The following is a 12,008-nucleotide window of genomic DNA, read 5'->3' on the forward strand; positions in this document are numbered from 1 at the left end:
AGAGTAATTTAATTACACTAAAAAATCAATCCAAAATAAATGACCCAAAATGAAAAGTGCGAGTGATATGAGATGAACGGAGTATTATGTACATTCTTATATACATTTAAAATTTACAACAATAACATCTAAAATAATCAATTATTTTCAATTATCTCATTTACAGTAGTATTTTTCAAAGTGTGTGGACAAGTATATTATGATTGTTTAACATCACTCACTTCATATATTTATATTATAATGCATGTCACTCTAAAAATTTTCAAAGTTTTACTCCCTCCGTCCGCCATTAGGAGTCTCACTTCTTGGCTGCACGAATTTTAAGAAATGTTAAGAAAAGTGGGTGGAAAAAGTTAATGGAATAGAGATCTCACATCTATATATTAGTTTTAAATGAAATGTGTGTAGAATTGGTTGTATTCTCATCGCTTTTGATCAGTCTAGTGGCTGCAGAATGATGCTGCATAAGACACATTTGAATCTTGTAAAGTGTCTATTGGCAAAATCTAAGGCTTTGATTTCGTTATAGTTTGCCTGCATTCTCTATTTCTTGCCATTCGTGGATAACCTACATTCTCTATTTCAAAAAAAAAAAAGTACATACACATCTACAAAATGAAATTAAATCTACAAATTAGGAAAGTTGGAGTTGTTCTGGTCCATGTAATTGTGTAACCTTCATGCTTTGCCGATATGCTGTGATTCGTTGGCTATAAAGGATTCAGTGATGGCGGATCGGTGTTTGCGATCTAGTGATACTAAATCCATTGATGGTGGTCTCGGTGATGTGGATCCAGTATTTTGGAGGTGGAATATAAATGTGAAAAAAGGTGGGGTGGTACCACAATAATGGTATCATAATCTTGTTTTGTATAATTGCCACACCTTACGTGACGTGGCATCAACGTACCTGATGCATTTTTTATTAGCACTAAAAATACCTGCAAGTATACAAGGTAGATCAAGTATAGTTAAAGGTTATTATCGGGTTGTCGAACACGAGGAATAAAATCACAGACTAGCTACCTTCTACTAAGCTTCTTTTACTATTTGGAAAACTAGAGAACTTTGAAAACTTTTAGAAAACAAGATCACTGAAAGCTATAAACAACTAATTGCAACAAATAATAGAGATAAAGATATGAGAGATAAGAGAATTCCAAAGATGTGCGTTCACAGTTATGGTTATACAAGTTCCAACTACAATACCCTAGCACAGTTTATACTTCGATAGAACGAGTCACACTAGTTATGCCCATGCGGTACAAGCGTAGATTACTGACATTAGGGTTGTCAATCCTAGATTCGTAACTCCTAAAAGCTCCTAAGACCATTGAAAATTCCTCACTCTCAATTAACAGTGCCGTTTTAAGGGAAGCTAATTGTAGTGTCTATTAAGTGGATCTAACTTGCCAACCTCCTCTCACGATTATGTAGCAAGTTATATTAATTCTTCATCGAATGTGTCACTCAAACATGAAGTGTTACGGAACAACTTAAGGAAGAAACGAAGTAAAAACAAAACGGATATTAAATAGAAAAAGGTATTGTATAACCAAAGTCGTTACTAACACATCCCTAGAATCCTATGAGTTTAGTTACAAATGACAGAATAAGCTAAAAACATAGAATGAAGGGAAAATAAAGTGAACATAAGAACTAAAAGCAATAAAACCCAAAGGTAGAATCCTTGTAGCCTTGATCTTCGCTTGATTCCGTCTCCAACCTCTTGCACAGTGAAGAACTCTCTCAATTTTATGCTCTAGAATTATTAGGCAACAAGATGATAATAATGGAGAGGTTTGAGGGGGTATTTATAGGGAAGAAATCGAGTCCTAGTGGAATAAGGTAAAAGATGGCTAATTTTGGTAAAATCGGGAGAGAAAATAGGTCAAATCGTGCGCCGCGTTTTCGCAGCGCCCGCTGCACCGTGGCTAGCGGTCGTTGTGCGTTGTCCGTAGCTCTGCCATTTTGGGTAGCGGTCGCTGCAAACTAGTCAAGTAGCTTCGGGAGCTTCTCGAGCGGTCGCTACGCACTTCCCAACGGTCGCTGGGCGTTTTCAGATTTTCAGCACAACTTTCTCCGAAGCGGACCACTTTAAGTGTAGCGGTCGCTAGGCTCCAGCGGTCGCTGCGCATGTTGCAGCGGACCGCTGGACGACATGAATGCTCCAGACTTGCAACTTCGACTTTTTCCTATCTTTTTTGCTCAAATATGCACAATTCTCACAAAACATGTCAAAATATCAAAATAGATAAAATATGCAAAATATGGACATGAATTGCGATTTAGACATTAAAAACAGACCAAATAAAAGCCTTAAAACAGGACAAAATCCGAGCATATCGGTACCCTTTCACCCTTTCAGTCAGATGTGACGATGTCTTAATCTTAAGTATCGCCCTGTTAAATTAGTTAAATCATTTTCATTTTAAATTCACTAGTATTTGCCGATTAGCATCGTATATGACACCTATATTTTGAAATTTGTCGAATAGCAAAGCCTTGGACTATGATTTAGTTTTTGTTTACCTTCGTGTACTTTTTGGTTGTCATAGGAACTTCTTTTCGGCTTAGAGTTATTTTGAGACCACTCATCTCTATTGGTTGAGGTTGGTGGCTTCAAGTGTGTTGCTCTTTTGCTTCTATTTACTTTATGTTAATTTGTTGCTTTCATTTTGTAGTAGTTTTGGATAGTACATTTATTATTATATCTTGATATCATTGGTTTTTTGGTGATGGTTCTATTGTGAGCTCATTTTCTACTTTAGTCATTTCCATGCCTTTGTGCCACATAAAAGTGTAATTTAATAAGATACTTACCTTCTAATTAATAAGCTGGAAATTCGAATCACCACATATAAAAACTAAGGAATCTATTTTAATTTTTCATAAAAATTAGTACTTTATTAAATTTGATATGCATGTAATATTTTTCGTGCACCATGTGAAGTGCAAACTCAGTTTGATGTTAATTTACTACATTAACCACACACATCACTGTTGTCTTCACGCATATTCTTCTCCTCATTTTGTGCATATCAAGCAGGATAATGTAATGACATTAGGAAATTAAAAGATCAAATATATCTAGCTTTCGCAAAGCATAAATGGCAAGATACTAAAATACAAAATATTTTTAATTATGGGTACGAATTTACAAAGTCTACATATATATAAATTGACATATTATATCGATTTAATAATAATAAATCAATATTAATAAACTCATTGGGACATAAATGTATGATTGTATAGATATTTTTTATTCTATTTACAGCCTATAAATCAGAACCGAAGCTACACTGAACATGGGGGAGACTACCGTTATGAATCATTATAATATAGTAGTAGTAATAAACTAAACCAACTTCTTCTTATTTTATATTTCGCAGAAGTAAATCAACCTAATATCAATATAAATATACTGATTTCATCTCATCTCAATCTACCCTTAATTTCTACAATCTTCCACGCATTAAATTATTGTTCAAACACCCCAAAAATTAAATTAATCCAGAGTAACATGTACATTAGAAATCAAATGTGGTATGGGAAGAAACAAGATGAAAGAGCTTAGGATACTGATTTTGAATATTTAGAGAGAAACATGAGATGTAAAGGTGTATATATTTGTCCCCTTTTGAAGGCATATCAAAATTCTGACCCTTTTTTCACATTCCACAGACACACAGTGCACATACAGAAAGATGAAATATTCACCTTTATCACAAGCCTCTTTACAAGATTGAGATTTGAGGGGTTAGACCCAAAAAATTCTACTTAGACCACATATTGAAAAAAACAACTTTAAACAACAAGCATCCCATGTCACGTGTATCATACAACGTTCTTGTTGCTCCCACTTTGTGTAATAATATTAAACTAACTAATCAAATAGTACTATATATTTATAATTATATGCATGCATGGAATTGTAAAGGTGGCCCTCCTATTTTTTCATAATCCAACTTAGTAAGAGGAGAAATTAATATAAATCAATGGTTATATTATAAACATAGTTAAAAATCAATACATGATGATGATGATATAATACGCATTTTTTGTAGGAGGATGAAATAATAAGGCAAATCTAATATTATTATAAACAAGTCTCTCTCCCCTTCCCTACATTGATTCAGTGATCTATTTATTTCTATCACTACATGTTCCACATTCATAAAATATTATTTTTCTTTAATGTTAATTTGATATGCTTTAGTTGAGTTTGTCTTATTATCTAGAGTTTATTACATCAAATTAGAATATATAATTATTTAAAAAAAAAACTACTATCATTTTTAATTTTTATTAGATAAAAAATTATCATTAGAGTTGATTAGTTCAAAAGTAGGATATATATTATTAAATAATTAATTTAAAAGTAAATATACCAGGGACCAGATATATAAAGAAATAGTATTAAAATTCACAGCTCAATTATTCACGAAAATATAGATATTTTTTTACACATCTTTTTACTTGTTTTAGGCTTGCATCTTTATGTTCAAAGACTCATCATTCACATTGCAATCGGTGTAAGAGAAAAGAATCAAGTCAATACAATACCACTTTTCTTTGGCGCTAAATATTCAAATTTCTTCAAAATCTTAGTTTTATTCAAATGCAAGAAAAGATGAAAGATTCCTGCACCTCAGAAACAGCCATCAAAACAAGCTCATCAATGACATAGTAGAGAATCAAATGCCAACATAATTTAGGCTATGACCTCACAGTCAAAGATTTCTCATGTTTCATCACAAATAGTGAGCCAAATTTTATACCCTCTCCAAATTCTAAAATAAAGCACTAACTTAACTAAAACCATTATCAAAGGTAAAGGCTTGATTGGCTCCCTCTTATATGCTATTTCGCTCTTTCGTGTGAAAGTGACGTGGATCGTATAAATTAATTCCTTATTTTAAAGGCACATGCCGAGTGGCAATCCCAAATCCACGGGCCCACCATCCCTTCTTGCTATCCATTTTCTATGTTCACTGCACCAAATTGATAAACATATAAGATAAGAAACCTTAGTGCGTTTAACCTGAAACTATGGTCAATGGTAAATGATTGGCTCTCTCTTATATGCTTTTCCACACTTTCGTGTAAAACCGACTTGGGATCGTATCAAATTCTCAATCACTTCAATCTTGGTACGTAAATAAAAGCAAAATTTATTATGACAGTACTGTAGTTCATTTGTAACAAGGAAGAAACTTGGAGTCAAATTAAATAAAAGAGCATAATCTTTTTTACAAGCTGTTTTGAGTCAAAACTCAAAGCTTTGGAAACGGACAGGTTACTGCACAAAAAATCCTTGCTTTTTTTTATAAAAAAAAATAAAGGATTAATGTGACACCAATGATTGTAATGTGTTTTATTTTTGGTGGACCAAATTTTACCGACTTCTTGGTATTTGGAAGGTTTTGGGAAATCATGATGAAATGTTTCAATATCTGCACGCAAAAGGAGTAGACAAAGTCCAGATGAAATTTGATTGGTAACTTTCCATCATAATTATCATTGCTAAAATAATGGTAAACGTACTTAGTCTTCTAGTTTATTTTTAACTTTCTTCGTAATCCCCTTTTATTCCATCAATCTTGTCAGATATGTACTTGAAATTCAACTTCGTAACACCATTGATTGGATGGTGAAGGAATTTGGGGAAAATTGTAGATTATGGAGGAATTTGGGGAAAGTTGGGATAAAACTGTAACATATATAAGGAGTAAACTATAGATAATCCTACTTTTCTATTTTATATATGATGTGCACAAGTTTAAATTATAAGACCGGTCGCGTTAGAATGCTAAATAATTAATATGTTACTTGCTAATTAACTGTATTAACATTTTTAATATAATAATATTGATTAGTTAGCAGTAACACATCAAATTAGTTAGTTACATCCCCTAAGACTATATGTCTAAACATTAAAATCATGAACTTAGAGTCATTTTAGCAAAATTTAACAACATATCACATTGATAAATCTGTGTACATGACACTGATTTTATATTATTAAAAATGTTTTATGGGAAAGATTGTTGGTGTGACATAGAAATCTGTGTTTTCCATGGCCTCCAGAGTCGAGAACAGCGATCGAGATTATCAACCATATTTTACAAAACTAAGAAACTGAGACTTATGAGTAAGGTAGTAGGATCAATACATTTCACTTCCTTCGATCACATCTAAGTGAGTTATTTGATAGATGATTACATTAAATTCAAGTTAACTACTTTCGTAACTAATTCGATTATGTCTGCCAAGGGATGCATTTGGATAAGATAATATACAGATTTTCTTGTTAGCTACCACAACTACTCTTGGTTTCTATTCTAACATTGTGTGTTTGAATTGAAGTTTATCTTTCATTTAGATAAGAACATAGTCATTTTGTAGAAATGCTTTTCTTGGTTTTTCATTTTTATTTGTTGTGTTTGAATCGATGGTATGTTATCTATAGTCCTTGATATCACATATTTGGTTTGTTATTTAAAGTCACACTATAGTAGGAAATTCCAAAACTATCATTTGATTTTTTATATATTTCTAAGGCTGAGGACTATATTAGTAAATTCCACGTAATTTAAGATTGATATAGTGTTGCACGTATTATTATCATTCAATTTTCTATGATAATAAAACACCATTTTTCAGCCTTAATTTAACGAGCCCTTGCCCATTAAACGGGTCGCACAGAAAATTTAACCAACATATCAACACTAGATTGGACCACTAAATGTTCTTTAAATGTGCCTATCGCAGAAAATTTAACCAATACATCAAACATTAGATTGGACTACTAAATGCCCTTTAAATGCGCCAATCTACCAATTCAAACACTATACTTGGTATTTAACTTTCCTTGTCCAGTTTGTAGAGTAAGAGCTGATGAGAAAATAAGGCGCTTTTTGGTGTGTGGGTTTATCATTATCAGAGTGAGTTTTTGTTCTCTTTAAGATATTGGGCCGATTTGTGTTTTCTTTTGTTTCCCAAACAAGTGGGGCCCTAACTTATTGTTTCTGGGATAAGGAAATTTTAAGGTAGGCCAACTTTTAAAAATAAATAATGTGTTTGGGCTGTATAAATACTAATCTATGAGCCCATTCCAATTTCTTTCAGATAATTATGCTATAGAGTTAATTAAATAGTACTAATTGATCTCCCTACTAGGAGTATTTAATTTCATTACTAACGAGCCTTTAGATTCCTCAAGTCCATCATCGAGTTATTTAACACCATGAGAATAAACCTTTGGTGTAAATTCAAATAAACATTCGAATATTATTAATTAATGGGAGATTGGTCACTTAAACTATAAACTTTACTCAAATTTTGGTTATGTCAGCGAATTTAAAATTAATCTAAAACATCACATATTTACATTTTGTTTATTATTTTCTACGGCATGTTAATAATCATATCTGACTAACTTATATGCATTTTTATTTTTATTTCATATTTGGCACTACTATATCAACGTAGTTTTTTTATACGTGATTTTTTTTATTATAATTTTTTATCATACTTGCCATAATTTTAAAAGAGGATTTAAAATATCATAAATATTTCGTGGTTGTGCAAGTAGAATAATTTTTTCATTGAAAATATGTGTATTTGAGTTGGGTAGGGAAATACTAACAAATAGAATGTATATTTTGTGATATTCTCAACCAAATTTAAAGTTCATGAAAAATACAAGAATTTTTTCAAAGTTTATTATTTTATAGATCAATATCTCTTGATTAATCCACTCTGGATTAATTAATTACGAGGAATTTAATCACATGACTTTATTAAAAGCCTAAGCAATTAATCTATTGATTAATTAACAAAAGTTATCAAAACTTTGGTTTTAATTAGTTCAAGAGAATCTCATAAATTTTCTAAAACAAGACAATACCAAAATAAAGTTCCAGTAGGATACATGCACATGTCACCTTCTATTAATCCTAAAAGTAGGAATAGAAGGACAATACCAAGATAAATATTTTATTCCCTCACCATTTCCTCCTTAATCGGAGTAATTTAGAGTAATCGGAGTAATTTAGAAGAAGAAGAAGAATGAATGAATGAATGTGATACCAAGAATGTGCTAGCCCTAATTTTAAGGATGTCTAATGCTATTTTAAAGTCTACAAACTAAATATGTTCATATTTCAAAACTCTAGACTCTATGGGTCAGCACAATTTATTTGAGCCCAAACTACATTAGCCCAATCAGTCCATTTAGGCCAGGTAATATTTTCAATCGCCATTATCAACTATCAAGGTTAGCTTTTTTAAGGAATTAGTTGTTCAATCATCTTTCTTTGGCAATGTACAAATAAACACACTACACAAAACATAGATTTGTACCTACCGTTTTGTTTGAATTCATTCAAAAAATTATCATATAAATAGATAAGTATTGCCATATACAACAGTAGAACATAAAAAAATTGCTCAATATTACTATTCCCTCCGTCCCGCTTTAGGAGTTCCGGTTGAGTCGGACACATGTTTTAAGAAAAAAATATTTGAGTGTGTAATAAATAAATATTGTAGTGGATGTTGGGATCCACTTTTAATTGAGGGTCCAATAAATAAATGTTGTAGCAGATATTGTGACCCACTTTTAACACTTTTTTATTAGTTGTAGTGGATGTTGGGATCCACTTTTAGTATTTTTAAAACTTTGTAGACATTTTTTATTAATTATTTCAACCGGGACTCCTAAAGCGGGACGCCCAAAATTGATCAACCGGGACTTCTAAAGCGAGACGGAGGGAGTAATAAATTGTGTGTTACCTCAAAATTCAAATTGTAAATTACAGTCAATCCCAATTCTTTTCAAGAGTAATGAAAAGCAACACTTGAAGACTTCAAATAGGGCAAGGAAGGAAAAATATTTTATGGAATGAAAAGATAGGATAAAACATAACATTAGAAGATTCAACAAATTCAACAGAGAAGTAGACACATGTCATATTTCCTGGAAGTGCAAAAATGAGTGTCACAAACAGTAGATAATTTGTAACTAAAAGTGTCTTGCACTGGAAATAAAATACAATATCCACCTTGACTAACTTTGCTAAAAACAGGCACATCGACTTATGCAAGTTCATTTAGCTGCAATAAAATATTATTTCCAATTTGACTAGCTTTGCACATTTATATAGCAAGTCATTTCTAGAGGACATATTGGTTGTATTATATAGTTATGAAATTATAATTCGTGATTTGCATGAGACACATTTCTTTATAAATATGTTTGGTCACTTATTCGAAAATTTTGTAGTACTAGTAATTGTTAAGATTAAATTTATGACTTCTATAATATTTTCAATTTAATCTAATTATCTAACTTTAGGTGAAAGGTACTTAATTATAAGGAAGCTTTGGAAGTGGTAATTTTGGCTACTGTGACGAAAACATATTTAATTATTTATTAAATAAGTTATCTATAATCTAATTTTTCTATGCTCTGCTTACGTTACATCACAAGATGGTGCCACGACACGAAAATGAATGTGTGAGTGTAGATTTCCTAAAAAGATTTTTTCCTTATTTTCCGCGTATTTCTGTCGGCGACAAATCCAAATTTTTTTCTCTCTTAGATTTGAAATCTATATTTTGTTTTCCCATTTGGAGAAAGATTATATTTTTGCAAATATCGATTTGTTTTTTACTTTTCGTTTGTTTGTAAGAAATTGGTGTCGTGTTCCACTCCAATATTTCTTATTCCATCATTTTTCCTCTTTCAATGAAGGCGTGATCTGTGTTAATAATCTATTGAAGTAAATGTTAAGAAAGAAATTATAGAATATCGATAAAATGGTAAAGGAAAATGAAGAAAGAAAAAGAGGATCGAAGAAATTGATCGAGAAAGAGAGACGATTGTACATTGTACTTAGTTGCATACTTGCATACTTGCACATTATTTGCGAAATTATTTAAAATATGACAAAATTAAAAGCATTTATTTGACTCCACAACTTTTAGTATACTAATGGCTGTTGATTTTATCTTTTTGTTCACATATGGCAATGAACTTGAAGCAATAAATTGAATTTCATGGAATATTTTGCTTATATATAGCACTCCCTACGCCAACAAATAAATGGTGCATTTTGCCATTTTTGAATGTCCACTAATACACACTTAATTAATTTTTTTTATAAGTAGATCCACTATCCACTAATTCATTACCCTCCTATTTTACTATAAAGTTAGTTACTCTCTTCATTTTCTATAAATAAAAACTTTTGAAACATAACATATTTTAATACAAAATTGGTAAAGTAAGAGGAATACTTATAAAAGAAAACTGTGTTAGTGAAAAATGGGTCTCATCTCATTAGAGAGAAAAAAAAAATTCTTAAACGAAAACTTTCTATTGGACAGACCAAAAAGGTAATAACTAATAATTTCTATTTTTAGAGAACAGAGAAAGTATAAGTTTGTAGATCTCGTCATTCACTAATTCATTACTCTCACATTTACTATAAAGTTAAAAATGGAAATAACACTCTTATTAAATTTTCACCTATTTTGTTTATGAGATTAAATAATTTTTAAAATTGGTAGCAAATTGTCTTTTAATTATACACACTATTTTGTTTATAAGATAAAGTAATTTTTAAAAATTGGTGCCTAATTAAAAGGTGTCTTTTGTTATCAACGGATCGTAGCGCGGAGCTATGGTGATCTTGAGGTCACGAATTTAAATTCCGCTACCCGCTGGCAGATTTTCAGCCTTAATTTGCAATATGATCGAGCAGGAATTTCACCGAAGCGAATTCGGTACACATGTGATATAAAAAAAAGGATAAGTGTCTTTTGTTCATCGAAAAAATTATAAAGGAGTATATAGTATTTAGTCATTAGTAGTATATGAGTATTTAGAAACCCAAGTTGATAAGACTATAGGAAAAGAATGCAGAAAAATCAAGAAAGAATTCAAAGATTTATCTGAAAGGTGAGTGATGAGGTCATCATCTTATTGTCGTCTAGTTCTTCCATGCAACTATAAATACATTCCATTCTCTACCATCATTCTTCACACCACAAAAAACATGAAGTTTTCTAAAGGTTTGGCGTTGTTTCTTCTTCTTGTCTTTGCTGCAACCGCAGCTTTAGCTGATGAATCCCAACTTGGTACACAAGGTATATTTATATATCTTTCCAATTGTCCATCTCTTATAACTATTGCATTATATTTCACTGATTTTAAAACTTTGTGTTTAAAGGCGATGAGCCAAAAGAGATCAACCAACGTGGCGGTGGTTACTGCCGCTACCGGCGCTGCTGCGGCGGTTGGTATGGCGGCAGCTGCAGACGATGGTGTTGCAGCCCCTCCGGTAGGACTACTTAACCTCTACTTACCAAACATTTTATTTTTGCTAAGAAGATTACCAAATTACCGGTTTTTTGATGGATTTTAATATACAAAAATTGTACTCGAATTTTAATTTTAAAAAATTATAGGTAATGCAGCTACTGAAGCGGAGGAGGCTTACTCTGTAGAGGACACCACTCTCAATGGCGGCGGCGATGGACATGGCGGAGGTGGAGGACATGGTGGTGGTGGTGGACATGGCGGAGGTGGAGGACATGGCGGTGGTGGTGGACATGGCGGTGGTGGTCATGGTGGCGGTGGAAAAGGTGGTGACGGAGGAGGACATGGTGGTGGTGGAAAAGGTGGAGGCGGTGGAGGACATGGAGGTGGTGGAAAAGGTGGTGGCGGAAAAGGTGGCGGCGGTGGAAAAGGTGGCGGCGGTGGAAAAGGTGGTGGTGTGGAAGGCAATGAAGAGACGAAGAACTAATTAATAAAGAGTTTGGGAGATAGTAGGAAGGCCATGTTTGGATGTATATGTTGTAATTGGAATAAATTATGCATGGTTGTAAGTTCGAATAACTACTTGTCGTGGAATTAAGGTCTTCTTATACGAGACCTGTACTTCACTTGTGTTTTGCCTCTGCAATGACTTATATGAAATCACTATTTTCTCTCA

The 12,008-nt window shown here is 32.3% G+C and overlaps 1 protein-coding gene across 2 annotated transcripts; it reads left to right on the top strand.

Annotated features, from left to right (window-relative positions):
• Positions 1–11,041: 11,041 nt before the first annotated feature.
• On the top strand, positions 11,042–12,008 carry LOC125213011 (glycine-rich cell wall structural protein-like). Of its 2 annotated transcripts, none has more exons than XM_048113354.1 (3): positions 11,042–11,160; positions 11,244–11,354; positions 11,491–12,008. In XM_048113354.1, exons 1-3 carry the CDS (start codon positions 11,070–11,072, stop codon positions 11,817–11,819), a joined length of 531 nt encoding a protein of 176 aa, XP_047969311.1. In that variant the 5' UTR covers positions 11,042–11,069; the 3' UTR covers positions 11,820–12,008. The 2 variants fall into 2 exon arrangements, with proteins under 2 accessions (XP_047969311.1, XP_047969305.1); XM_048113348.1 differs by having other exon boundaries at positions 11,044–11,160; positions 11,482–12,008.

This window comes from Salvia hispanica, chromosome 1 (genome assembly GCF_023119035.1).
Source record: "Salvia hispanica cultivar TCC Black 2014 chromosome 1, UniMelb_Shisp_WGS_1.0, whole genome shotgun sequence".
NCBI classification, from domain to species: Eukaryota; Viridiplantae; Streptophyta; class Magnoliopsida; order Lamiales; family Lamiaceae; genus Salvia; species Salvia hispanica.

Coding starts and splice junctions, on each gene's coding strand:
- LOC125213011 (XM_048113348.1), top strand. CDS start 11,070: ATGAAGTTTTCTAAAGGTTTGGCGTTGTTTCTTCTTCTTGTCTTTGCT. Junction 11,161..11,243: donor ATCCCAACTTGGTACACAAG/GTATATTTATAT, acceptor TTGTGTTTAAAG/GCGATGAGCCAAAAGAGATC. Junction 11,355..11,481: donor ATGGTGTTGCAGCCCCTCCG/GTAGGACTACTT, acceptor AAAAAATTATAG/GTAATGCAGCTACTGAAGCG.